The sequence below is a fragment of the Syzygium oleosum genome, unplaced genomic scaffold (assembly GCF_021117445.2).
Source record: "Syzygium oleosum isolate NSW1041296 unplaced genomic scaffold, Sole_v2.1 Sole_v2.05, whole genome shotgun sequence".
In the NCBI taxonomy this organism is placed as follows: domain Eukaryota; kingdom Viridiplantae; phylum Streptophyta; class Magnoliopsida; order Myrtales; family Myrtaceae; genus Syzygium; species Syzygium oleosum.
This window is the reverse complement of record NW_026607489.1, coordinates 1,126,692-1,153,057: the sequence shown is the minus strand read 5'-3', so window position 1 is coordinate 1,153,057 and position 26,366 is coordinate 1,126,692. Positions and strand designations below refer to the sequence as shown.

The 26,366-nt window shown below is 38.8% G+C and overlaps 3 protein-coding genes and 1 long non-coding RNA gene across 7 annotated transcripts; 3 read left to right on the top strand and 1 right to left on the bottom strand.

Moving 5' to 3' along the window:
- The first annotated feature begins 1,653 nt into the window (after positions 1–1,653).
- LOC115670616 (peroxisomal membrane protein 11A-like) lies at positions 1,654–3,205 on the top strand. The gene has a single exon (XM_030591920.2). It carries the CDS (start codon positions 1,710–1,712, stop codon positions 2,511–2,513), a length of 804 nt encoding a protein of 267 aa, XP_030447780.1. The 5' UTR covers positions 1,654–1,709; the 3' UTR covers positions 2,514–3,205.
- Positions 3,206–8,596: 5,391 nt separating this feature from the next.
- On the top strand, positions 8,597–13,704 carry LOC115670672 (lysophospholipid acyltransferase LPEAT1-like). 3 transcript variants are annotated; one of them, XM_030591993.2, is made up of 9 exons: positions 8,620–9,183; positions 9,606–9,725; positions 9,859–9,896; positions 10,348–10,412; positions 10,692–10,760; positions 10,913–11,046; positions 11,782–11,922; positions 12,858–12,921; positions 13,301–13,704. In XM_030591993.2, the coding sequence occupies exons 1-9, from the start codon at positions 8,653–8,655 to the stop codon at positions 13,318–13,320; spliced, it is 1,182 nt and encodes a 393-aa protein (XP_030447853.2). In that variant the 5' UTR covers positions 8,620–8,652; the 3' UTR covers positions 13,321–13,704. The 3 variants fall into 3 exon arrangements, with proteins under 3 accessions (XP_056167804.1, XP_056167803.1, XP_030447853.2); XM_056311828.1 differs by lacking the exon at positions 13,301–13,704 and having other exon boundaries at positions 8,619–9,183; positions 12,858–13,193; XM_056311829.1 differs by lacking the exons at positions 10,348–10,412; positions 13,301–13,704 and having other exon boundaries at positions 8,597–9,183; positions 9,866–9,896; positions 12,858–13,193.
- A 1,907-nt stretch (positions 13,705–15,611) lies between these two features.
- Positions 15,612–18,582, top strand: LOC130138243 (uncharacterized). Its single transcript, XR_008816634.1, has 2 exons — positions 15,612–16,157; positions 18,056–18,582. It is a non-coding gene; the product is annotated as an uncharacterized LOC130138243 (long non-coding RNA).
- Positions 17,805–23,071, bottom strand: LOC115670673 (deSI-like protein At4g17486). Of its 2 annotated transcripts, XM_030591996.2 has the most exons (5): positions 22,809–23,071; positions 21,426–21,540; positions 20,468–20,728; positions 19,467–19,754; positions 17,805–18,474 (listed from the first exon to the last, which is right to left on the bottom strand). In XM_030591996.2, the coding sequence occupies exons 3-5, from the start codon at positions 20,676–20,678 to the stop codon at positions 18,230–18,232; spliced, it is 744 nt and encodes a 247-aa protein (XP_030447856.1). In that variant the 5' UTR covers positions 20,679–20,728; positions 21,426–21,540; positions 22,809–23,071; the 3' UTR covers positions 17,805–18,229. The 2 variants fall into 2 exon arrangements, with proteins under 2 accessions (XP_030447856.1, XP_030447855.1); XM_030591995.2 differs by lacking the exon at positions 21,426–21,540.
- Positions 23,072–26,366: the final 3,295 nt, after the last annotated feature.

The window sequence follows — 26,366 nt, the reverse complement described above, 5'->3', positions numbered from 1 at the left end:
CTTTGAATATTTTTATATTGTTAATGAACTAATTGAACATGTATCAAAAGTTCAAGTATTACATTGAATAAATTTAAAGTTTATGGATAACATTATACATTGAATTAAAATTTATGGACCATATTAAAAATCGGATCAAAGTTCAGAAATCACATTATACATTAAATCAAAATTTAAGGATTATTTATATTACTTTTTCTCGAATTTTGGCTACGGAATGAAATACTATAGCGACAAGCCTTTTTCTTTATCTTCATTCTATTAAAAGGCGAGGGCACCCATAACAATGAGAAGAGGGAAGGCACGACCCAATCATTTTGGCTTATTCCCGGCCGCGCACGGGCTTTGCTTCCAATCGCACGCTGTCTCCATTGGGAGAGTCCACCACGCGACGCCCATCTGATTAGACTCCCGACTAAGTGGGATTGCGATGCGCCAAATCTCGAATGCCATCGGTCAGTGTCGTACCCAAGAGTTTCGGACTTCGCACTAGTTCAACTGGGTGTCCAATTAAAAATCGACTCAATCTAATATACTGCCAAATTTGAACTCGACTCGCTTCGCGTATCGACGCTCATAGCTCGGCTCGAGCTTTGGTCGACTGAAAAAGTTAAGATACTCGAGCTCAGCTGGTTTACAATCAATTTACAAAAGGAAACTAGAGATCTCTCAAAAAGCTCCAATTCAACAGGTTTATCCCGTAATTTTGAAAATTTTCGGGTCTTTTTTTTTATAATTGCTGTAAACAAATTATGAAAAAAGTAGCGGTAGCTCAGTTACGCTCTATAGCTTGTTGAGACGAGTATTGGTGAGTTGAGCTCACCTCGATAAGATGCTTGAGTAACTTGAGTCGGAGCTTGGCTCAAAATCTAGCAAGTCGAACCTGAGCTACCCACATAAAAGTCAACTTGGTTTTTTCCCAACAAAAGAAAATTTCCGATGATCCCTTGATGTGTACACACCAAGCGTAAATTTCTTTGGTCATAAATTAACTATGCGTGCCTTGTCAATTGTCATGTTTATGCAACGTAATTATGTGTAATAAGAACATATAATTTCTATTGACAAAGAATTCACCTTTAAGCGCAGCCTCTTAAGTTGGAGCACGGCCAAGTACGAGTCATGCGAACAAGTTTTAAAAACTTAATCCAATTAACCAAAATTGTAATCTCTAGTTAGGTTCGAGGCAGAATTTCAATTTGAACTCAAGAACTTTGATTGCTCAAATAGGTTTGCAAATTGTTGGAGGACGAACAAATCTCAATTGTTAATGCACTCAGGCTCTATTTATTTCATGAAAAATAAATAATTTAGAAAAAATTTTCCTAAAAACGATCGTTTGAAATAGTGGCCAATGAAAAATATTTTCGTTATCGACGATAATTTATATCTAAATATTTTTGTGGATGATGAAAATATATTTCATTCATTTATTTTTTTAAGCGATACAAGTGATCATTTTTTAAAAAAAATTCTTTCAAACCATTTATTTTTTTATTAAACAAACATAGCCTTAATTTCTCTAATTCCATAATTAACCCTTCCGCACTTGAGCGCGTGCATTTCCCACCACTTCTAAGCGCGTGGCGTAATTTCGAGGATCGAGTGTCCCGCGAAGATTAGTCCTAACGCGCCGCCGTCATATCAGTCTCTTTCTCCGCCGGTTCGGTCAGATCTCTTCCCTTCTCTCTCTCTCTCTCTCTAGCTCCATGGACCCGCCGATCTCTCGAGCGCCGCCGTCGCCGCCGCCCCCCTCGCCGACCGCCGCCGAAGCCCCCGCCGCGACGGCCGCGAGCAAAACCCGAGACCGGGACTTCCTCCTCCACCTCGAGGCCTACCTCGCCAGGCGAGACGGCGTCGACAAGGCCCTCAAGATCTCCAGGTACGCCGCGAGGATCGCCCTCTCCTCCTCCCTCCTGCCCGAGGCCCTCCCCCTCCGCCGCCGCCTCAAGAGCTTCGAGTCCAGCGTCGGCCTCAGCCGCAAGGCCTTCCGGCTCGGCAAGTTCGTCCAGGACGTGAACGCCCTCCGGGCCTCGCCCCTCGGCTCCGGCCACGACCTGGTCCTCGCCCTCGTCGCCTACGGCGGCGAGGGGCTGTACTACTTCGTCGAGCAGTTCGTCTGGCTGGCGAAATCGGGCCTCATCGATAGCCGCCACTCGCGTGTTCTCTCGAAGATCAGCGCGTGGGCGGAATTCGTCGGCTACGTCGGGAGCGTGAATCTGAAGATTAGGGATTTGAGGCGGTTGCGGGAGGACGAGGCGTGCGTCGAGTCGAGCATCGAGATCGCGGCGTCGAGGGGGATCGGTTGCAAGGAGGAAGAGCTGAGGCTGAGGAAGCTGAGGGAGAAGAAGCTGATGAAGAAGCTGTCCGTGGTCCAGGACCTGGCCGATGGGTTGATGGCCCTGGCCGACATCAGGGACGGGGAGGGGCGGCTCTCGGGCCCGCTTCTGATGTCGTGCGCGGGGCTCGTGTCGGCCCTGATCAGCACGCATAAGAACTGGGTGTCTTGCTGATCCTGCCGCCACTTCGCATAGTGAGTTTTGAGCTGCTCTCTTCCGTTTTCATGGCCGTCACATGGATTCCTTGTTTAGAAGGATTGGCCAGGGCAAATGGCAGAGAAGGACTAGGAATTGGAATTGGAAAGGGAAAGGGGATACAAATAAGAGAGGTTTGTGTGCTTCACCATCTTTTGATAAAGGCATAGTGGGTTTTTCTGTTTGATTTATGGGTTCTGATGTGCAAACTGAGATGTCATTCTTGAGCAATATAGGTGCAAGTGCAATGCCCTTTTTATAGTTCTTTGTCGAGTATGTTGAGAGTCGCACATTCAAGCCGCCAGGATGATGACATTGACAGAGCATTTCAGTCTCAAATCCTCAGTCTGAACTTATATGTCAGATATTCGATCAAGAATGTCGAATTCGAATCGAATCAAACGAAGGGGAATGCGCAGATCCTTCTGGAGTTCACTGAAAAGCAATAATTCTAACTCCTGGGTCGATCTCCCTGAAGGAACTTGGCAAACTTATCTAAACTAGCTATCTTTAAATGATGTTTCCGGTGGCTGTAGATGAGTAGGACTGGCAAAATGAATCTGGTTTTGAGTTATTTGCAACACTGACTATTATCTGTAACTGTAACCTCCAGGACATGGTGCTCTGGATCTTGACCCCTCATCCGCAAGCTATGCACCGGCCTTCATTGACTCACTTGTTCATTATTGTCTTGGCGTTCCATTAGTATCGTCATATTTATATCATCCGATTTCTTCTATGCATACTTGTCTTGCAGGGTTTAACTAAAATTGCTTAGTGTCATTTGTCAGTGATAGCTGGAGAGATTGTCGTGAGCTTAGTATTATAGGATGTCATTCGAAAGGAGAGGATATGATCTGGGTTATCAAGTACCATGCCACAGGTTTCAGCCCTAGTTTGGTATGTGGCCGAAGTAAAAATCAATCAATACTAAGATCTAGACTAAGGCTATAATCAGGCTAATTCGAGCTGATGTAGTAACAAGTTCAAAGTCGACTCCCCTGATAGGGATCAGCGCTATAAACTCGATTCCGCCGGCATCATTTACTGCATTCGAGATCGACTCCGACATCCATTGCAACAGGGTTTAGTTGCCTAGCATTGGCTAACCAGATCTATTGACTTTTCACGGTTCGCCTACCCATCTAGAGGAAGATCGCGAATTAGCACTCTCTTAAGAGATGGTCTCCACGAGATCTTGAGGTGTCAAACATGAATCGGGTAAAGAAAGCTTCAATGTCACGTCGAAATTTCATTCGACAGAGTTAGGTAAGCGCCTTCTCAAACATCAGTGCCTATCTATCATCAGCTTCAATGGATAGTAGCCGGTTGGAGTCTCTTAACCATAGCTCCTTTTGTTTTATTAAAAAAAAAAAACTATAGCTTCTTTGGCCACAGCCCACCCTAAGTTTTCTCCAGGAAACCGGACGTTTGGTTGCTGTAAGAAGACCGTGAATCCAATTTGGTGGGTCCCACCAAGTGGGGGACTCCTTAGATTTAAAAAGTCAATAAATCAAATTAGAAAGAGAAATTAAAAAAAACTTATTAAAAAAATCAATATAAACCAATGGGAGCTTGCTCCAATGGGGAGATGGGGAGTTCGAAACTCCCCTCCTCCGGATAGGGGGATTTATGGGTTTATGGGGTTACCCTAAGTGAGCCCACTAAGTGCCCGCTATGCTCCTTGTAGAGGAGCTCCAAAGTTTAGGATTTTACATGGCCGACCAAAAATAAGAAAAACATCATCAATGTAGAATATCTTTACATTGAATATAGAAACAACGGTTAAACATATTTATTATACAGCAAAATAAATCTAGGATATCTATTAACAACATCTCTACTATAATTTTTTTTTTAAACTTGTAGTCATAACAAAATGAATATAATTGTCTAAATTAAAACTCGAATACCTAATTTACACAACTTAAAGCATAGATAAATTCTACTCGAGTCATGGCAATCCAAGTTAACTCGAATATCAAAATTATGATCATCTTGTGACTAACTGAAAATGAAATTTATCTAAAAAGTCAAAGTATATTGGATTTGTTTGATTAAAATTTTTTACCTCATTGCTTTTTTCTTTTCGTACAACCCTCACTTTTTCATCGTGCTAGCCAACTTTAAATTGAAACAAAATTGAACAATGGTTTCCATATTTTCGTAATTTAACTTGTGTTTTCTTTTTGTTTTCAATATTTTTTTCCCTGGGGAGGATTTAGGTAAGATAAGCTCATGACATTGCCTTATGCATGGTAGGTAGACTTGGACCATAAGCTAAAGAAAAATCAATGGTCCAATCATAGACTATTGGGTTAATACCACGAAAAATCCCAAACTGATATAACTGTGACAAATTTACCCTAAACTAATTTTTTATCCAAAAAAACCCCAAATTGGCATATTTGTAACTAATTTACCCTCTGTTAAATTTGATTAATACAAAAAAAAATCACAAATTAGTACACCTGTGAGAAACGGAGGGGTAAAACTTTAAACTGTTACACCCGTCAACTGCCACGTGTCATTTAATTTAGCAATTTGACAATAAAATTTAACGAAAATTAACAAAGGGTAAATTTGTCACAGGTGTACCGATTTAGGGTTTTTGGTGGTCGAAAAATTAATTCGGAATAAATCTGTCACAGATATACCAGTTTGAGATTTTTCTTGGTATTAATATTAAATTATTAATACAACATAGATTATTAATCTTAAATTATGAATGGTCCACTCATAGATTATTGGGTTAATACCACGAAAAACCCCAAACTGGTACACCTGTGACAAATTTACCCAAAACTAATTTTTTTACTACAAAAAATCCCAAATTGGTACATTTCTAACCAATTTACCCTGTGTTAAATTTGATTAGTACAAAAAAAATCACAAATTAGTACACCTGCGAGAAACGGAGGGGTAAAACCTCAAACTGTTACACTCGTCAACTGTCACGTGTCATTTCATTCAGCAATTTTGACAATAAAGTTTAATGGAAACTAACATAGGGTAAATTTGTCACAAGTGTACCGGTTTAGGATTTTTTGTGGTCAAAAAATTAATTCGGAATACTAGTTGGAGATTTTTCTTTGTATTAATCTTAAATTATTTTTGGGAATCTTTCCACCGGTGCGTCTTATTTTACCTGGAGGCATTCCATTATTTGATTAATTATCTATATTATTATATTATTACATGACTATTACGAGTGATTGACCTCATTGTTTGCCACGTGGACCCCTAAGATGCGAGGAATGGGTCTTTATGCTTGCACAGAATCCCACTCACAATGAAAGTTTCCCATTTATTTACCATCTCGTCATCTCATAATTATGATTCCTTAATATTGCTTTAATTATTTTTCAATTTCAGTGTAGGATCTTCCTCCTTCCCAATGGAAAAGAAAGACAAAAAAAAAATTATTAAAAAAATCAAAAAGCAAGAAATGTCCTCGTCAGCGTTAGTCCTGTCATGTTTGACGACCGGCATCCACATCAGCAATTTCCGGCTAATTTTGGCCGGAATAACTACATTGACAAATCACCAAAATGTTTAAAATTAAATCGATCAAATTGAAAAATTTAAAATTGAATCGGTTTCAGTAAAAGAGGATCTTCAGGAGGTGGAATTTAAGAATATTTATTTATTTTGTTTTTTTCCTGTCCAACATCACCTTCACTGTGATCGTTGGATAATGTATGATATGTCGTATATTTGATTCAATATATTTGTTTCAATAATTAAATATTAAGCTACGTTTTTATTGAACAACTTAACCTTTTAGAATAGTTGGTAGTAGTTCCACGGAATTTCACATGGTATTAGAGCTGAAGGTGTTCAAATTTTTTCCTAATTAAATATGTTCACGCAAAAAAATCAGACTAAGCATGAGGGCGAGCCACGTCTTCATCTAATAGTTTAAGCTTTTATAACAGTTGGCAGTGATTCCACAGAATCTCGCAATATTTTTATTTAGTTTGATATTTTTCACGATTTATTAAATCTCACAAATATTCAGTATTGTGAGATGTGTATATATATATATATCACACACATGTTTCTTATATAAAAGACTGTCGTTGCTTGTATTAATCATTCGGTGAAATATAAAAAAACCACTCGGTTAATATGTCTATTGCTATCAATCATAGTAAGCAAAAAATTATCGAATTTAATTTCGAGTAGTAAGATCGAAATGCTGGGATTATCTTCCAAAATTTGCATTGGTAACATAAGGGTCCGAGATTAAAAGTTATGTGACACGAACCGGTATATGTCGTCATTTTCCTTTAAAAACATATTATAATAAAATTTAAAAATATTGTCGTCATGGGTTTACGTTAGTCGTATTATAGAAGAACAAAAACTACACATAAAAATATACCTATTTCAATTGCAAACTTGTATAGAATTATCACGGCTAAAAGATTGAGTCCCCTTATTATTTTCTGGCATTTAATGATGAATCAAAAGATATAAAATCTATTTACAATGATGTAACATAATAAAATCTTATTTTTGGGGTGCGTTTGTTTGAGGGAAAGTGTTTTCCAGACTTTCACCCGTTTGATTCGCCGAAAATGATGAGTCAATTGAAAATACTTTCCGGTCAAGGAAAACATTCATGTATAAAATTAAAAAAATGAATTCCCTAATCTAAGAAGGTGAAAACACTTTTCGGAATTGATCATCTTGAATTTGTTAATATTTTTTTTCTCTTCTTTCTTTTTTATATTTTTCTTTTCTTTTTTCTTCTTCCTCCCTCCACTGGTCGACGGCCTTTCTTTTTCCAAAATAAAAATAATTTAAAAAATATAAAATTTTTCGATAATTTTCACCATCAGATTTTCCTCACAAAACAACTGAAAATATTTTTTAAGTCTTTTTTATGTTTCAGCCAAACATCGGAAAACGAACTCATTTTCTTGATATATTTTTCGTGAAACAAATGCACATTTGGTATCAATATATATCAATTGGCATGTTACATCATGAATTGAGTAATGAAAAAAAAAAACAAAATAAGCCAAAACAATCGAAGTATTTTTGGAAAAACACGATACATCATGCGGTCTTCCACGTACAATACATTTTACATCGAAAGAATGAGTATTTCTCCATAAATATAGTAAATGCGCGAGAGACGGACGTATTTTTTTTAAAAATCACGTGCGTATGTATGCATATTTTACGTGATAATAGAGTGTATTTCGTCAACGAAGTTTTAAAGGCTCTTACTTTGTCAGCTAGGGAAATTTGAAACTGAAAAAAGGTCAATTACAGAAACAGACAAGAAACTAGAAAAAAAAAAATAGATAAGAACCCTTTTGGCTGCGCGAGAAAATGGATAAAGCAAGTTTTGATTAACGTGAAGTCAAATTTTGATTCCCGAATATCCGTTTATCCCGCGACAAAAAAAAATACGGGAGGGAATAATTTGGCCACTTTGCATAATAAATCTTTTCCCGAGTCGTCTATTGAAAATATTGATTAAGAAAATCTCGCAGCTTTTCAGTATGTCTCGTGCATAAATCATTATCTGCAAATCGCTCTTTTAATTAACGCGCACTTTTTAAGCAAAAGAAAGCACGATTCCGACCCCCCAAAAAAAAAAATTAAGAGAAAGCGTAATCATTATCCACAAATCGCATTAATTAAAAAATGAAGTATAAAACCGAAAAAAGAAGAAATATCTCCATCAGGCCACCACCTGATGGCGACACGTTGCCCAATCGAAGGGCTACGAACCGAGCCACAATTCGATCCTCGTCGCCACGTGCGGGCATCAGATCCGACCACTCCTCCACCACTTGGTGGGCGCAATTTTATAAAATAAAAAAAAAAGCAAAAGAAAAAAAGAAGAAAAAAAAAAAAACAGAACTTCCCTCACGCCAACGAACCAACGCAAACCCAAACGCGAAACCAACCATGACACTCCTCGCTTAAGCTTTCCCAGATCTACGAGCACTCCTCCTCCTCCGCCGCAATGCCGCCGCCGCCTCCGTCGCCTCCGTCGCCGCCGTTGCCGTCGTCGCCGTCGTCGCCGCTGCTCGGATCCCATTGAAACGCCCCGCCCGCCGCATCAGCCGAATCTCCTCCCCCCCCACCCTCCGCCATGGAAAGCGAGCTCAAAGACCTCTCCTCCCCCGCCCCCGCCGCTGCCCCGCCCCCGCGCCCCGCCTCCGCAGCCGCCGACAAGGACGACCGCCCCCTCCTCAAGCTGGAGCCGGAGCCGGAGCCGGAGGCCGGGGCCGAGGCCCCCGCGATCACGCCGGAGAACCTGGCGGAGCTCGAGAAGCGGTTCGCCGCGTACGTCCGCCGCGACGCGTACGGCAGCATGGGCCGCGGCGAGCTCCCGCTGGGGGAGAAGCTGCTCCTCGGCGTCGCGATGGCCACGCTCGTGCCCGTGCGCGTGGTCGCCGCGCTGGCGATACTGGTGGCGTACTACCTGATCTGCAGGGCCTGCACGCTGCTCAAGGCGCCGAACCGGGAGGAGGAGGGGGAGCAGGAGGACTACGCGCACATGGGAGGGTGGAGGAGGAAGGTGATCGTCGCGTGCGGGAGGGTGTTGTCCCGAGCCATGCTCTTCGTGATGGGGTTCTATTGGATCGACGAGACATTTCGTGGCGCTTCCGGCGGTCCTGAAGTACCTTTCTTTTACCCCTTTTGAGCGTTTAGTTCGAAGCTAATTGGTGTTTGATTGATAAGGAGTAATTTCATTGTGTCTGCTTTAGGAATGGTTTTTGGTAGTGGTCCCTGTAACTTTTCACCTGCTAATTGAAATAAATTTTCGTAATTCAGTATCTGTTCTCATCAACTTGTGTTATTGAATCGATTAAACCCATGAATGGGATGTTTGTTATGTAGTCGTTAACACCCGCCTTGCTAGTCGAACTTGATTTTGAAACCACGGCCCTGTTGTTATGAGGTATCGTTGCCTAGTCAAAATTCAAATGATTTCATTGTGGTATATGGTTGATATTGAGTCTTGGGCTTGTCGAAATCCATACGTTTCTCTGTTGCTTTAGAATGACTCCAATTCTTTCTGCTTTTCTCCAATATCATTAGAAAGCTGGCAAGGAACAACATGAAGAGCACGAAAGACCAGGGGCAATCGTTTCCAATCACGTGTCTTACGTCGACATCTTGTACCACATGTCTTCTTCCTTCCCAAGCTTTGTTGCCAAGGTTCGTTAGCTTTTTATGTGCGAGAATGTGCTGTTTCTGCCACTTGGGTCATGATCACTTTGGTGCCTTATCTTCTATTGTACCTTGTTCTACCAACGCTGACAATCTCTTTCCTTTTCTGTAATGGCTGAAGAGATCTGTGGCTAAACTTCCTCTGGTTGGTCTCATCAGGTTGGTCCACTTTTCTGTGAACATCCTGAAATTGTCGAGTTGCATGTTTCTATCGTTCCATGATTTTATTTGTAGCTGAAGATGAAGTATACTCTCTTTCAGATCATTGTGTAATCTTTGTTTCGGACTTGCTTATTAGTTTTGATCATTAGATCCTCATTTTCAATATTTGTCTAATGGCTATATTAAAGTTTATACCAACATTGGTTTTTTTTTTTTAACCAAACGATGCAAAGTCTCTATGTGTGGTTATCTTTCTGTTTCCATGAATTATGACCGTCGTTTATTGTGACCTTCACTTGCGCATGTGAACTTTCACCTATTTTTTTAGTATTTGAAATATGATAGCTTCTATATTCCTGATGTAATTGCTTTGTCCATGGCCAGTTATTGACCTTTCTTGATATATGTACTTTAGGAAATGATACACTTTATAACTTGCTTTTGGCAGCAAATGCCTTGGCTGTGTCTATGTTCAACGAGAGTCCAAGTCATCTGACTTCAAGGGTGTTTCCGGTGCGTACCTTAGGCTGACGTGGCCAAATTGTTGCACGAGCTGGACGCATGTTTTTGCACTTGAGAATAGATTGTTTCATTTTGTTCACTTCTTTCATTTAACTAGAGTGTTTAGCACTTTCCCCTTCTTGCCTTACTTTATGTTCCGAATGATTTATAAGATAGACAGAGCATCTATTGTCGTTGCAGTTTCTTTCATATATTTTAGCAGTTCTGGGTTCTCAAACTTTTTCACCATACCTAATTTTTGACAGCGTATACTGGCATTTTTTTTTGTAGGTGTTATCACTGAAAGAGTTCGGGAAGCTCATCAGAACAAAGATGCTCCAATGATGATGCTTTTTCCAGGTTATCATTATTTAATCATGTGCATATATGCTGATCGTGGTTAAATATGTCAAGTATTATGGTCTCCCATTGTGTCATGGTGCTCATAGTCTTTTGTCTCTTTTTGTATGTTCTCTGAGAATTATCATATAGTAACAATCTACTATCAACAGAAGGCACAACCACAAATGGGGACTACCTGCTTCCTTTCAAGACAGGTGCCTTTTTGGCAAAAGCTCCTGTGCTTCCGGTGATCCTAAACTATCCTTATCAGAGATTTAGTCCTGCCTGGGACTCGATAAGTGGGGTGAGTTAATAACTTTGCTTCCCTATTAACAAATAAAAAAAATCCAGATAGCAGATGCTATTAATTCTTGCTATGAGATTCGTTGAGGAATCTTCAAATGTTGGTTAGAAGTTTCATTCACAATGTTGGGCCAGCATCCTCAGTTTTCTTCTGAACCTACTTTAGTTTGCATTAGATTCTAATTGGTTTATTCATGCAATTTCAGTTGGCATGATTAGAGGACTTATGAATCCTTACATTTGTTTTATAATGAATTGATGATCTCTCTGGGGTTTGCTGGAAAGAAGTTTTTGCATTGTTCTAGGGAGGATGCTCAAAGTAGTCATCATTTAGTGGGAGATTCATCTCGACTGTTTAATAAGTTGTCCCAAAAAAATGGCGACTTGAGGATTGAACCCATAGATTATGCTCGAGGTAAAGAAAGAAAGAGGTCTAATTTACTGGACACGCTCCTACCAAATTGAAGCAATCTGTTAAGTCAAAAACGGAAAAAAGGAATTTAAGTTTGAATTATTGCTTTCCTTTTCGTTCTTGTTCTTTATATTGGTACCCGTGATGTAGTCTCATAAATATTAGTGACATGTTTATCTTCTTCGGGCTTGCATTCTTGTCTACTTCTTTGCACAAGTCAAAATTTTGAGAACCTATCTGTTCTTTTTTTCTTCCAAGAAAATACTTATCTTGGGTTGCACTTATCTATTCCAATTGAAAAGTAACCACGGATTCGTTTTGCAGGTGCGCCATGTGATTTTTCTTCTCTGTCAATTCGTAAATCATATTGAAGTGACGCATCTGCCTGTTTACTACCCTTCAGAGCAAGAAAAGGGTGATGCAAAACTGTATGCTAATAATGTCAGAAGGCTGATGGCTAAAGAGGTATGCACTGTCATCCTTCTAGCTTTGTGTAGCATTTGAAGTCAGTGTTTTCTTGTAGGCTTGTTAGTGGCCTCTTTATGGTCCCAACAAAGTAAATGCTGTAAAGATTAGGTTAGCTCATCATTGGCTGAACATATCCTATCCTCCTTTAATATTTCAAACCAATGTTAGTTCATCTACACTTTCTGTAAAGGAGAACACTGCGACTCTTCCTTTTCTGGAAGGAAGAAAATCTTTTGAATATGAAACAAGAGAATATTGATCTCTCAAAAAGTAGGTGGATTTTGAGTAGAAATTCAATGCAACTACCTATTTCATCCTCAAGGCACCCATGAAGGAGCCTATGCAAATTCCGAACCTAGTAAGTCAGGACAGGCCTATGCAAATTGCATGTCAGTGTTAACTTGGACACATTGATGGTGTCAAATGTAATACCTCATATCTGTGTACTCAAATTACTGCTTGTAAGACACGAGTATTTACCCCTGCACATGCAATATATGTGGGTCTCCAAGTCACAAGGGCACTAAAGAGATCCTTTAAAATGACTATTCCTACTCCACCCCCAACCCCAGCTGTCCATTCCATTCTTGTGGTTTCAGTTGTCCTGTCTTTAGTTGCTTACCCCCTGACATGATCAAAAGCCGCTGAAAATAATAAAAAAGTTGAAGTTGAAAAGACGCTACATTAGATCTCTCTCTCTCTCCCTCCATTTATTCCTGGTCTAAAGTCAATGGTTCGTCTATGTTGGACATTACTCACTGCTTTAGTTAATCATCTGATTTTTTACTATGAAGAACTACACTCTGAAACACCTACATTTTGCTGATGTCATATAGCTGCGACTAAGCTGTGTACAAATGCTTTGGTTGCAAGGCATGTCTCGCGACATATATCTCATCTGAGTCAGAAATATTGGTTTGTTTTTCCTGCAGGGTCATTTGATTCTATCAGATATTGGCCTTGCTGAGAAGCGTGTATATCATGCGGCTCTTAATGGTAATAATAGCCTGCCTAGTGTTTTGCATCAGAAAGAAGACTGATTATTTCATGGCTACGGCCCCAATTGATTTCTACGTTCCGGTTGAATTTAATATACAGTGATATTTGCTCTGGCTGTGCAACCAAAGCAAAGGTTATCCTTTTATCCATTTGAAGGAAATGGGAAATCGTTGAGCTGATCTTGTAACTTACAGTAAATTTTGCCAATGAAAAGTTGAAATAACATTTGAAATGCAATTGGAGGTCGTCATGCTAATGCTTCTTTTTCATGGGTTGTGTTGGCCTGTCTCTTGAATTATGCAAAGCCCCTAAATAAAACCTTTTGAGCAGCAATATGGATCTGTAATGCTGAAGCTTCTCTTTCGTTGTGCTGCAGGTTTGATTTGCCAATGCTAATCTGGATATGCCGTCTGTGTATTTATTACTCAATTCTATTATTAATTCAAACAAATTAAAAAATCATTGTCAAAATCCTGTGCAGAACCAGAACACTTGCATTGAACCCGACCAAAATGTATTTCCAAACCGTAGTGTTTTTCCTCTGTAGCTAGCGTGGCATTTTTGAATCTGGCCACAGTTTCGTTTTTATGTTTTCAGATTAATTAACTCTACCTTGAATATGTTCTCATAGAGGCACTTCTTGTATAGCCATGGGAAAAGGGAGCAGCAGTTTAGTCGGCTTGTAGGTTTAGCTTGGGAGTAGCGGTAGCCACAATTCCATATCGACATTATACTTAATTAGTGGGTGCTCATATGAAATATATTCAGGATTACCTGCAATTCTTGACCTCTCAGATGATATATCTGTTAGTTAGATCTCATAAAAACTTTTATTCGGGACATTTCCATCCTCAAGTTGGGGGCTTGTATGTTGTAGTTGCACCGGGTGTGGACCGTGTGGTGGGACGAGTCTCTACTACTCCTGAAAACGAAATACTAATGGCTCCATATGGCATCTCATGTGAAACTTCTTTCAGGGTCTCTCTCTGTTTCTCTCTCGCGTGCCTGCACGTGTGCGCATGTGAAAATAAAGAAATTTTAAATACACGAACTAAATTTTGAAGAGAAGCATCAAAGGGCGGCTTAGAAGAGATCTCATGAGATTCAGCAATTTCACTGCTGTGGACACTAGAGTAATGGCGAACGCTGCACGACATGGCATGTTATAGTAGCTTCATCGCTGTCAATGCAACGAGTCTACACAACTTTCCATCTTTCCATGATTATAGTCTAGATTACAAATTTCATTTGCCTGGATTAGGTCAAATGGCATCATGTCATGAAGGAGAAATTTTCAGTTATTTCTTTTTTCTCACCCGGCAACGTGTGGAAACCTAATACCCTAACGAAAGAGTCCCAAGGACTCTTTTAACTCTTCAGTAATTTTACTGGGTCTAAATTCTTGAATCCTGCAGCTGCCTAAGCCCCACCAGCTTACTAGCCAAGCAAGAGTCCCAACGACTCCACCTTTCGTGGGATCTTATCTTGATTGTTAGAAAGTGTGGGTTCCAATTGGTGTTGCAATCGCGAGACAAGATTACATATGTCTGTCGACACTTGATGTTTGGTCCAATTTTCAAATTTTACATAAAAATCACAAAATTAGGACTAGGAACCTTGGCCATGCTTAGGAACCCATTTATAAACAAAAAAAAAATTTTCTAGATTTTTCTTTAATTTTTATTCAATTTATTTTGTTAAAAATAGGAGGAAAATCAAGAAAAATACCAAATGAAGTCCAAAAATTTCCCAAAAATATTCATTAGTCTTATTTTAATTCCAATTTTATCCTTACAACTCAATTTTACAAATTTTCAATTGGGGATATGTTTTCCCCAAATTTGGGTAATTTCATATCCTAATTGAACCAAAAATCCAATTAAGTCATTTCTAGTCATTTTTGGGCTATAGTGTCTTCACAACAATTTATTCTGGGACCTTTATTTTCATATTGGTCAGTCTAATTTCACAATTTGACAAAATAATTGAAAGTCCCCAAAATTAATTGAAAATTAAGGATTATAAGACTTAAATTGGGGATTTCTTTCAATTTGAAATTTTCGATCAAATTACATACCTTCTTTAAGGGTAATCAACTATGGGTAATACAATTTTGGCCTTGAAACAACCTAATTAGATCATTTGGACCTTCAATTGAATAAAAATCCACTTGAACTGAATTCAAATTTGGGGTTTTTGGGCTTAATTGAGATAAAAATTCAAAATGATCCCATATTTCAATGTAAAATGTGTCAAGGAATCGAAATTTGGGGTCATAATTGAGAAAACGAGTCAAAATGGGGGTCAATTTGCAATTTTAAACCAACCCGGGTCAGCCGGGTCAACCGGATCCAACCGGACCCGACCCGGGTCGTCATCTTCCTTACCTGACTCAGCCTTACACTGGGAAAGGAAGGAAAATCCTGCCTGCCCCACCCCTTTACAGACTTGATTCCCCTATTCTAGCATGTGCCTAAGAGAAGTAGATAGCTAGAGATGTCCAACTGTCAACGGGGAACCGTTACAATGGTTTCCCGAGTTGGTTAGTGGCCAAAAATCGCCCCGAGGAGGATAACAAAAATGGGTGGGAGAAGCAGTTCCAGCAGAGAAGCTGCTTGACAAAATTCCCAAGAGAGAGAGAGAGAGAAAACTAGAGAGAGAAACATAGAAACTGAGAGAGAGAGAGAGAGAGAGAGAGAGAGAGAGAGAGAGGGGAGTAGAGGTTCCTCAGTCCGAGTGATCGGCACCATTCCAACCGGAAAGGCGCCGACGAATCGACCTTTCAGGTGGACCTCCTCCCTGTGTGTCCAGTAAGGAAGCTGATCGGGAAGGCCTGAAACCAAGCCCCGATCAGCCAATCGAGGATCTTCCTGGCGAAGCTGAGCTCACAGACAGGTAGACGAGGTGTAGAAGGACCGATCCACAGACTCCAACTGGTTCGAAATTTCAATTTTAGTTGCTGGCGAAGAAAGTAAACTTCATTCCCGATCACCTGTCAACTGTTTGTTGAAATTCCAGAATGAGTGCCTGAACCATTTTGAGCTTGATTCCGTGATTTTCTTCTTGATTTTGTGATTATTGATCCCTTAATCATGTTTCTAATTGATTACTTTCCTGTTTGATGTATTTTGGATCACATTTTTGCATAATCCATGAGGCGGCCCCCTTAAAACCACCTCGCCGGAGCATTCGAGCCTTACCGGAGCACCTTTCCATGGCCAATGGCTATCCAAGTTAGTTTTCTATGATCCATTTGTTGTTTTAATGATTGTTTTGATTGTTAGAATAGCTAGTTGGATCATAATTGGTTAGATTAGTAGGATTGTTCATATTAGGATAATTTCAAGTATAGGTTTTTAGGCTTAGAAATTGCCAGCTGGCGGTGGTCCGGCGGCAGTCCGGTGGGGTTAGGTTGGTAGAGGGTGATGGGTAGATGGCCTAGGACCAATGGTGGTGGCCGGAGCACCGGCAGAATGTTGTTGGAGATAAGCCTAAAGTCACGGTCATGAAAATGCAACATTAAACCTATTGCATACCAAGTGTTTGACAAAATGCCTTAATGGAAAATGCTAAAAATGGTGCCGTTTTAGCACCGTCCCCGTCGGAGTGTTGGCCGACGTCGGTCAGGCCGGTCCAATGCAATAATTGAACCGGTCTCAACCGGTCCGGTTCATTCCTAGGAATAAAAAATAAAAAAAATACAAAATACAAAATACAAAAAAGTTCCAGAAAATTCATAAAAATTTTAAAAATTCAGAAAATTCCTAAAAAAATAGAAAAATTTCAGAAAATCCATAAAAAAAACTTGTGGCCACCCCTTTTAAGTGAAATTAAGATTTTTTGGGGTGCACAAGTTATTTTTTTGAAAACTCCCTAGTTTAGAGGTTTAAAGGGGGCTTAACCCCTAAAAAACCCTAAAAGGGCTTAACCCCCAAGAGGGACCAAATTCTAAAAAAATCCCTCAAACCCCAAAAACAACACAACCCATAGAAATGAACAAGTCTTTAGGGGTTCACTAGGACTTGATTGTTTTGATTGAATTTCCTTTTTAGGAACGATATTAGGATTGTTGTTTGTGATTTGAATTGATTGTGTTTTTCATAATTGGTTGATTCCTCTTCGTTTAGAATGGTTAGGATTAGTGGATAGGCCTCGAGAAATTGCATGACACGTTAGACACTTCAAATCGAGTTAGGTATCGAAAGGGCGTTAGGGATTTTGATATCGAGGTCGTTAACATAACAAAATCCCCCTACCCATGAAATCTCCGGTTTGCAGAAATTGGGATGGTTCTCTCTTGTCTCGATTAGGTTTCTAGTCAATCATTAATAACTAGTGGCGACTCCAAAATGAAACATATGCTAAATAGAAAACAAATAACAAATACTCGCTATTTCATGAGGTATGGTAAGGGAGAAATCCTCGTTCATTTAGTGATGAAACACCTTACTACTCACGATGAACGAAAGTACCTCCTAGCGCGCTCTAGGGCCGAATTAGTGCAGCGCGACAATGTCGATGAGTGTATACTGAAGTTCCATGGAGTTGTGGTAAATTCTCCGCGGCGACCTCAAAAATTGATCCATTCATCATCTTTGCAACTTAAGATAAGTAGAATGTTGTGTTGTGCTTGAAAGAATACGACCCAAAAAAAAAAAATGATTTGTCCCAACATCTAGGCATAAAGAGTATCACACGCTGTATTTCATGCATAAATACTTCTAAACAGTATGGCATTCATGAGAGGATTGAAGCCTGTTCTTAGATGATGCGAGTCGTCTATCTTGAAGAGAACCAATACAGACAGCTAGGGTAAGGAAACCAAAGAAATATCAAAACCTTCCGTCGTCAAAGACCGCTTAAAAAGTAATTACTTACAATGAGAGAACAAGTGCAGAATTTCTTCATTCAAGAGTCAAAATGAACAACCGCGAAGGTAAAGAGAGAGTAAGCACATTACAAGATGGATGGGAAGAATCCTGTCTCATTCCATCGGACAAGAGTCCGTTAGCACATACTTTTCAAGAGCTTGGTACAGAAAACCTAGGGAACAAGCACACCACTCATACACAAAGTCCCCAATTGTATACAGATTACTCTCTCTCTCAGTTCACATGATTGCCTTCTGCAGAGAATTATGGGTTTCATAAACATGCCTTACAATTGGCAATGAGCTTCTTTTGTAACAAGCACAGCATAAGCAAATGTGAGAAGCCATAGTGCTTGAGCTTATACACAAAACCGGAAACTGAATGTCCTGGAGCTCCATGATTGCTTGTGATGCAGTTTCACCCTGGGCGTTTTCTCACCTTTCCTTCAAGGAGCCATTGTTAGACCTTTTGAGTTCCCAAGGCGGTAGACAGCCTCTCAAGGGAGAACGGAGGAATAACGAGGACGTGGATAACTGCTTCTGCCTCATCGATATCGACGACAGGCAACTGAAGTTGTTTGTTAACCTCCGCTTCTCACTTTCGCATGGTTGGCAGTTAGGTTCATGACGTACCGTAGTGATCTTAAGGGTTTCGGAAAGTAAGCAGTTGCAGGCAGAACCTATGATGGACCAGATAAAGAGGAAATTCTCAAACACTTAAGAGAGTAACCAACAGGAAAAATTGAAGAATATTATGGAATAAAAGGAGTACTGTTTTCTTTTCTATATACTTGGAGATCTATCATTTATCATATACAAGAACTAACAAGTCCTTTTTCTTCTTCTGGTCCTTGTGAAAGAAAGAGGACCATGTTATCCAGCACACCATTATTAAACCATGTATTCATGTCTGAACTAAACAAACGTTTCATTTAAGTTGCACACATGAAAGGCTTGCAATCTATTTTTCCCTGAGTAGTAGAAAACATTCTGCTACATCCGTCCATGGACAAAACCATATGGAATTTTGTTAAAAGAGCCTTTTAGGCACTTGTCATGTAATCAAATAAGGAAAATTTGCAGTTTTCAATGCTCTATTTCTTCTGTCGATAATTTTAATTAATACTTCAAAATCCTCCTTCCAAATTAAGAATACTCAACAAATGCCCTCAATGACCTCGTTAACACGATGCAAGATAAACAAATAAAAAGAGAGAAAAGAAGTCCAGATGATGCAAGTAAATGTTGCAATTTTAAGAAGTACTACCTTGAAAGTAACCTGGAAAGGTAATAACGTCTCAATCCTCCAGAGTTGGAGAAGAGAAATTGAACTAAAGCAGCAGCATTACAAAAGAGAGGCATTGTTACATTTGACATGAAAAAAGCTGCAACTTAAGTATCTCGGAAAATAATTTTGAAGGCAGCATAAAAACTAGGCCGTGATGACCGATTTCTAAATTAGTTAGGTTTCATGAAAAATATTAAAAAGGAAATGAAGGCCATGCATATTTTATCTTTTTTTATGTAGACTTGTAGAGTGTAAAAAGACAAAAGCAGCAAAAGAAGATGAAAAAAATCCAGCATGAACTCAATCACCCTGGAAGCATGCTTTTGGGTTGTATTATATTTCAAAAGAAACTCAATGTAGAAAAGTGAGATACGAATTGGATACCTATTCTTGCAAGCCGATTGACCCATTTTGGAATCTGTTTCCCCGTCAGCTTGTAACAAACATCCTTGCAGAAGTGGTTGCAATTCTTAAAAATCAAGTGATATGAATCACCATTGTAGCTTGCGGCATGGTTTTCCATGAACTCCCTAACCTGAGTAGGGTCCAAAGAGGTGATCCCAATGAATATCGATTTTCTAAACTTGAAGCCAGGGCACTGCCGAGGTTCGACCTCAAATACGCCACTGCTTGGATAGTCATGGGCTCCAAATGCATATTCTACACCATGAACTGCAAAGAAGTTGCACTTGTCAAAACGTTGAACTTAGTTTGGAAGTAATAACTGCAGCAATATCGGATTTATTACAATGCACGGCGATTGCTCATCCATAGAAAGACGGAATAAATTTTGCAAAGTCTTTCTCCATTATCGAATAGCTTCCTTGAGGACACATGCAGCAAAATTAGTTTAGGTATACATCCAACTGTCCATTTCGCTCTCTGATGTTTCCAAACATGTTTTATACTCATCCAAACAGTACACTGAAGTATCCTTGCTGGGTAAATAGGAGTTTTATTGGTTTATAGGAAGTTCGTTCAAGATTTTTACAGAAAAAACCATATAAAAGCATTTACTTCCTGACTGATTCATCTTTCTCATTGTTTGTCTGAATGTACAATAAAGATATATCCAGCCATTGTACTTGCAAGAGTTTAGAGTCAGAAGAAGAGCGGTAAGATCCACATATGCTACAACTAACTACGCCAACAAAACTTTGAACTTTCAGTCTTTTCAAATTCATTTTAGATGGAAACCACTCAGCGTCAAGAGCAGTTCCATGTTCCATTAGAATTGCATCTTGGTCTACCTGTGAAACTAATACATGCCCAGATATGTAACTTCCCCTTTCTACTATTTATTATTTAAGCTCCTATTTAAAGTCCAAAAGGACTACCAGATGTAATAATTTTAATAGATTCTGTATTGAATAAGGTTGGCTTACCCTCTACACCAGAATGAAAGATGCCAAGTCCAGCCCAGTAAACATATCCATTCATTGGGGTCAGATCATACACATTGAGATAAACTGGTGCGCAGCCTGGACCATAGTCAACTGACTTTGCCTTGGGAAGGAAGCAAAATCGGGTTGCTGATTTGCCTCTCAAACGACGGGGAACCACTGATTTCCATGCTTTCTTGGATCCCAGTTTCATTCTTATCTTGGGTGAAAAAAACAAAATCTCAGTCAAGGAGTTTTACATACCTGTATGAAAGGCCGACAATAGAAACAAAAGTTTAGTCAAAGGAGCGCAAATGACCTGAATAATTGGACAAATGTAGAACCATAAGCAAACTGTATGAAATTCATGCTCATTTTATTTATTAATAATTTTATTTACTTTTTCAGGGTGGAGAGAGTGGGGAGGTTGACAATGTGGCAACGAAGAGGTTGACTACTAAAAAAGGACAGCTGCATTTTTTGCACTCCAAAGCTCTTAAATCAGTTAATAAATTACTTCTCAAGAAGAGGAACTACACAACCAAATGATAATAATGCCAATATTGTGGTTTGATGAATGGAATCGTGAATTGTCAAAGTGTCAAGATAATCAAAGAGTCATTGGAATCGGGAATCATCAAATTTCCCAAGAATTACTGAGCTGTAGAGACTAGATAGACCACGGACTAACAATTCTAAAAACAATTTGAAAAACTAACTACAACGGCCTTTACACTTCAAGTTCATACTAAGATTTCGTATAAATGACCAATGCCTTACTAACTAATGCTACCTTTTGAGGCTGATGATGTCAAAAAATCCCGGAGCTTGGGAGGTTACTGCTTCAACATGAGGGGCTCAAAACAGCTATTGCGGAAACATAATTACAGCACTCACAATAAACAAAAAGATGAATCGATTATTTGGTATTTTTATCAATTGACTTTTACTGAGTTCTTACATAAGAGAAATCTTGCTCTGATCTTCTATCTACACACTTCTGGGGATCTTCGGAACTCAACTCCTCTCCAACAACTTTTGTTCACATGTTAGCGTAGATTGTCAAATTATACATCCTAGAGCAAAAAAATCACAATAAGCAGTGACTCTGAAGTTGTATGTAAATCATTCTCCATATATGCATGTAATACCGCAGTCAAATACACAACCAAGTCTTCCCAGATATAAGCCAGCCAAATAAGGTCAAGCACTATGTTTCAATCGAGAAGGGGAGCTCTTTAGCAAGCAGCAAAAGACTAGATGGTCAAAATTGAATAGGAACACAAGATAAGCCTCCCCAGATCAAACTCAGAGAGCTTCAAGAATGTAACCAATATACATGATTCCCACCCTTTGGCACAAGTCAACAGGAAATACTAGTTAGTGCTGCGCATGTCATGACATTGCAGGTTAAAAAATAAATCATGAAAAAGACAACAGACGCAGGCTTACAATATTTTGGTCAATAAAGAATAAAAGAATCGGTATTTAAAGAAAAGTAGCCTTCTCCGCTCTAGAATATGTGTAGCACAAGCCTTGACCGACCTTTTAACACGATTAGGTCAAACTTGATTGGATATAGCTGAGAAACTGACGAGAAAACTGCTTAGATTGTTCATTGCAAAGGTGATGAAAATGATGGGGTGAGATGAGGTGATGAAACCATCATTGTGAAGGTGAAAGTCTAGAGAAGTAGCGCATTCTGGATTGTATCCAGAGTACGAGGCAGAAAACGTGTGCGCCCGATTCCATCATCTCAGTAGAAATTCTCATTGCATCAGCTAAAGAAAAACATCACAGAAAGTTGGAAAAAGACGACTCCCACTCAAGCCCAAAACTTCTTTTTTTTTCTTTCGAAAGAGCAAAGGATGAATTTCTTTAATTTCTGCATGGTAAAAGATAATTGAAGTAGAGCAATTCGTTTTACCAAAAAACTCTTCAAAATTTGGGAGGAGATAAGAAAAAAGAACTGGAGCTAAAATTGCAGCATCAGAGCCAGCAGCTACAAACTCAAGAACCCACCGAGCGAGCAGGGTCAACTTCAGATCTTAAGGGTCAAGAACCAGAGATCTGCTTCAGAAGGGGCACAGAACAAGAGACAAACCAAAATAGGAATGAAAACACACAACAAGCTCACCTGCATTACAGAGCAACAGTGACAGATCAAACGAAAAAGAAACGAATAATAGATCAATCATTGTTTCTGGTTCTTTAGTTGGCGAAGTTGAAGGGTGTCTAAAAGCACCCACCCACTAAACAGAAGAGGAAAATTCTCGAGATGAAGAAAACAGCAGAGTAAAGGGGAGAGCGAGAAGGAAGAGAGAAAGACACATGAAGGACTTACAGAATTAGAGGAGGAGGAGGCGGCCATTAGAGACCCAAATGGAAGACCACCTCCAGAAGCCACCAAGTTCAGTCCTCGAGCAAGAGAATGCTGGCTCCCGAAACACACACCCTCATTTTCTGACAGCAGCAACAGCATCAAAAGGAAGAAAACTACAGTAGGGAAAATGGGAAAACGGGATAAAAGGAAGAAAAGACAGAGACGACAGAGAAAAGACGCAAAACTCGGAGCTTCAAGCGACCACCCAAAGACTCGCACTTGCCTTTTGTATCTTCACTGCTCAATCACGGAGCCTCTCTCTCTCTCTCTCTAGAATTATATGCTGTCTCCGAGGTGGTAAGAAAACTCATAAAATGACAAAAAAGAAGGAGGAAAAATGACATATATAGTTCTTCAATTTTGGTCACGAGTGTATTTTGATTCACGAACTTTCAATTTGTTCAATATGATTTATGAAACGTAGCCAGATGTACAATATGGTCCTTAAAATTTCGATTTGTCCAATATAGTCCATAGACTTTTGATATATGTTCAATTTAATCTCTGAATTAAATGAAAATGTTCAATGTTATCCCTAAATTTGAATTAATAGAAGGACAATATTGAATATTTTCTTATAATTTAGGGATTAATTTGAACATGTATCAAAAGTTCAAGGGCCATATTGAACAAATTAAAAGTTTAAGAACCACAATGCACATTGAGTTGAAGTTCATGGATCACATTGAACAAATTGAAAGTTTAGGGGCTATATTACATATTGAGCCAAAATTCATGAATCATTTGTGTCATTATCCAAAAAAAAAGAAAAGAAAAACAAAAGCAAATCAGGTTCCATACAACTACAACTTGCGAGAAAGAAATAGAATATAAAGAAGAAAATAAATAGAATTTAAAAACAAAAAATATTAATATACTGCCAGCGGGTATTATTGGACTCACAAATTGACAAAGCGTGCCAACTGGGACAGATTAGTCCCCTGTCAAAAAACAAAGAATATCTAATAACGGCAGTTATTTGATAGGCATTGACCTAACTCATAAACATATCATTCATTCTTCAAAAAAGCAAATAGAAAGTGTCACATTATTCCCAACTATGTTTGCAAAAGAACTAGAAAGAGTTTTAGTTTAGATCATCTCAATACACATAAAGCAAGATTATTACCAAAGAGATATGTCTCGGGTTGCTTTGATAGTAGGGAAAATGACACAAATGATTCATGAAATTTAGCCTAATGTATAATGTGGTCCTTGAATTTTTAATTTGTTCGACGTGATCTCTTAACTTTACCTAATGTATAATGTCGTCCCTAAACTTTTAATTTGTTCAATATAGTCCATAGACTTTTGATACATGTTCAGTTTAATCCCTGGATGATATGAAAATGTTCAATGTTCTCCTTGAACTTGAATTAATGCAATGACAATATTAAACATTTCCATATACTTTAGGGACTAAATTAAACACGTACCAAAAGTTTAGGGACCACATTAAATAAATTAAAAATCCAGAGACGACATTGCAGATTGGATCAAAGTTGAAAGACCGATTATATATTATTATCCCTTAACAATAAAGGCGTTCCCTAAACATACCTCGCCAAATGTAGGTCAAGAGAGCGAATTCCCCTACTCGAGTAATCACGAAAGTAATTTTCTCCCTACTTCCTTTGCCATCATCTTTTACCCATAAAGATGATCCCTGCACAAAGTTCATAGGAATATATAAATGTCACACAGCTTACGAAAATGGATAAACAAAATACTGGGAAAAAAAAGAATAAAAGAAATCGAACAAACAATGCTCCACAGCATGTAGCACAACACTCCCATCATTGACCATCGCTATATAGCACAAAATTACGGTATATTTTTTTTTACAAAATTACGGTATTTAATATTCGTCTCTCCTGCATTGTTTTCTGAAGAACAGTCAACAGTCAACGGGAGGGGTTTTAATGATAAGTCCAAGCGTGAAAAGGGTGGGAGATCAAGACCTTTCTCGTGGACACAAGCTTTATAAAGTCTTAAAGGCATTCATGAACATCTTGTGAAGTTCTTGAGTTGGGTCCTCCCTCCTCTAGTAGATTAAACCACCAGCTGTCTGATAAATGATCTCATTCAATAAAAAGAAATGAATAAAATAATGAATCCAACTCATAGAATCTAAAAAAAAAGGAAAAAGAAAAAAAAGAAATTATCCCATTGAATAGAGGAGCGAAAATGTAATTACGTGACTGATGTTAGATAGACGACACGTTTGCTTAAGAGTTATTTACATGACTGAAATTTCATGAGTATCGCTGATTCGACGGGGGTTATATAATCAATAAACTTACTTACAACTCCGTCATTTTCTCCTCTTCACTTTAATTATTAAAAAGAGAGTTTGTCTTACAAAATTTGTTCCCTTGAAAGACTTTATAAGAATGGTCACAGGAAATATTTATTTTTTTGGTGGGGTCGATGTCCCGATTAGTCATGTGTCGTGAGCCCCCACTGACACTTGACTGCCCATAGTTCTTTTCAAGAGGGTTTAGCGTTAACTCTTTTTTCTCTTTATCATCGTTAGTTTTTAGGCCTAATTCTTTTACAACAAAACCCAACTTTAGTTCAAATCTCAATTATGCCTCAAGCTTTTTTTTGTTTAAGAAAAATCACCAACTTTCATTTTAATCCCGAATCTACCCCGCATGCAAAAATAGCGACTGATTTCTTCAATATCATCAATATTAGGAGGTCGTTGATGCATCAAACAAAGGTAAGGATGTTGTGAAGACACAAGTTCAGATAATGAATCTCTAACTAGTCCTAATTTAGATTTTTGAAAAACACTGGTTGAGATTTTTCCACATGGGAGTAGATTTGGGATTACGGGGTAGAATTGAAATTGAACTTAAAATTTGGAGATTTTTCAAGGAATTAAGCCCTACTTTTTAAACGATCTCATTTTAGTTAGATTTAACCTACTTCACTGTTGTCTGAAAAAATGTTGGACCAATTATACTTTCTACCGAGGTCTCAATACCTTTTCTTGTTCCGCTCTACAATACAAAGATGGTTATGTTGGAGGTGACTTGTGCTTTTAACTACAACTTTCCTCGGAAGTTAAGAGTGCTTGATGCATGGTGCTTTTGGTCTGCAATAATGTTCGGGAATTTGAAGAGTTGGATAAAATTTGAAAACTAAAAACAAGATTAAAACCAAATAAATCACCACCACCCCAAATGCCCAAGTTGACCTGCTTTTTAAGGTTCTATGGTGTTTGCCCCATATTGTAAGCCATAACCTGTTTTCCCCATCTATCAGTACACAAAAATACATCAGAATGACAAGTTCCTCATAACTACATTCCTTACGGAATTAATTTGGCCATATAGAACAAGTTCATCATCCATTTTACAAATATAAGCTGTAGACTTTTGTCTTCTGAGTTAGATTAAGCTCCAATTCAAATGTTTCCAGAACTATAGAGAAATTGCTCCGACAAGGAATCACGGGAATGCTTAGTCCCTCCGTTGGGGGCAAATCAGATCCTTCCGACAGTGAATCAAC

What these genes read in the sequence shown, in the direction of transcription:
- LOC115670616 (XM_030591920.2), top strand. Translation starts at nt 1,710, where the DNA reads ATGGACCCGCCGATCTCTCGAGCGCCGCCGTCGCCGCCGCCCCCCTCG.
- LOC115670672 (XM_056311828.1), top strand. Translation starts at nt 8,653, where the DNA reads ATGGAAAGCGAGCTCAAAGACCTCTCCTCCCCCGCCCCCGCCGCTGCC. An exon ending in GCGCTTCCGGCGGTCCTGAA is followed by an intron (nt 9,184 to 9,605) that starts GTACCTTTCTTT and finishes CAATATCATTAG; the next exon opens with AAAGCTGGCAAGGAACAACA. An exon ending in TGACTTCAAGGGTGTTTCCG is followed by an intron (nt 10,413 to 10,691) that starts GTGCGTACCTTA and finishes TTTTTTTTGTAG; the next exon opens with GTGTTATCACTGAAAGAGTT.
- LOC115670673 (XM_030591996.2), bottom strand. Translation starts at nt 20,678, where the DNA reads ATGAAACTGGGATCCAAGAAAGCATGGAAATCAGTGGTTCCCCGTCGT. An exon ending in CTTTCATTCTGGTGTAGAGG is followed by an intron (nt 19,755 to 20,467) that starts GTAAGCCAACCT and finishes ACTTCTTTGCAG; the next exon opens with TTCATGGTGTAGAATATGCA. An exon ending in CAATCGGCTTGCAAGAATAG is followed by an intron (nt 18,475 to 19,466) that starts GTATCCAATTCG and finishes GGTCCATCATAG; the next exon opens with GTTCTGCCTGCAACTGCTTA.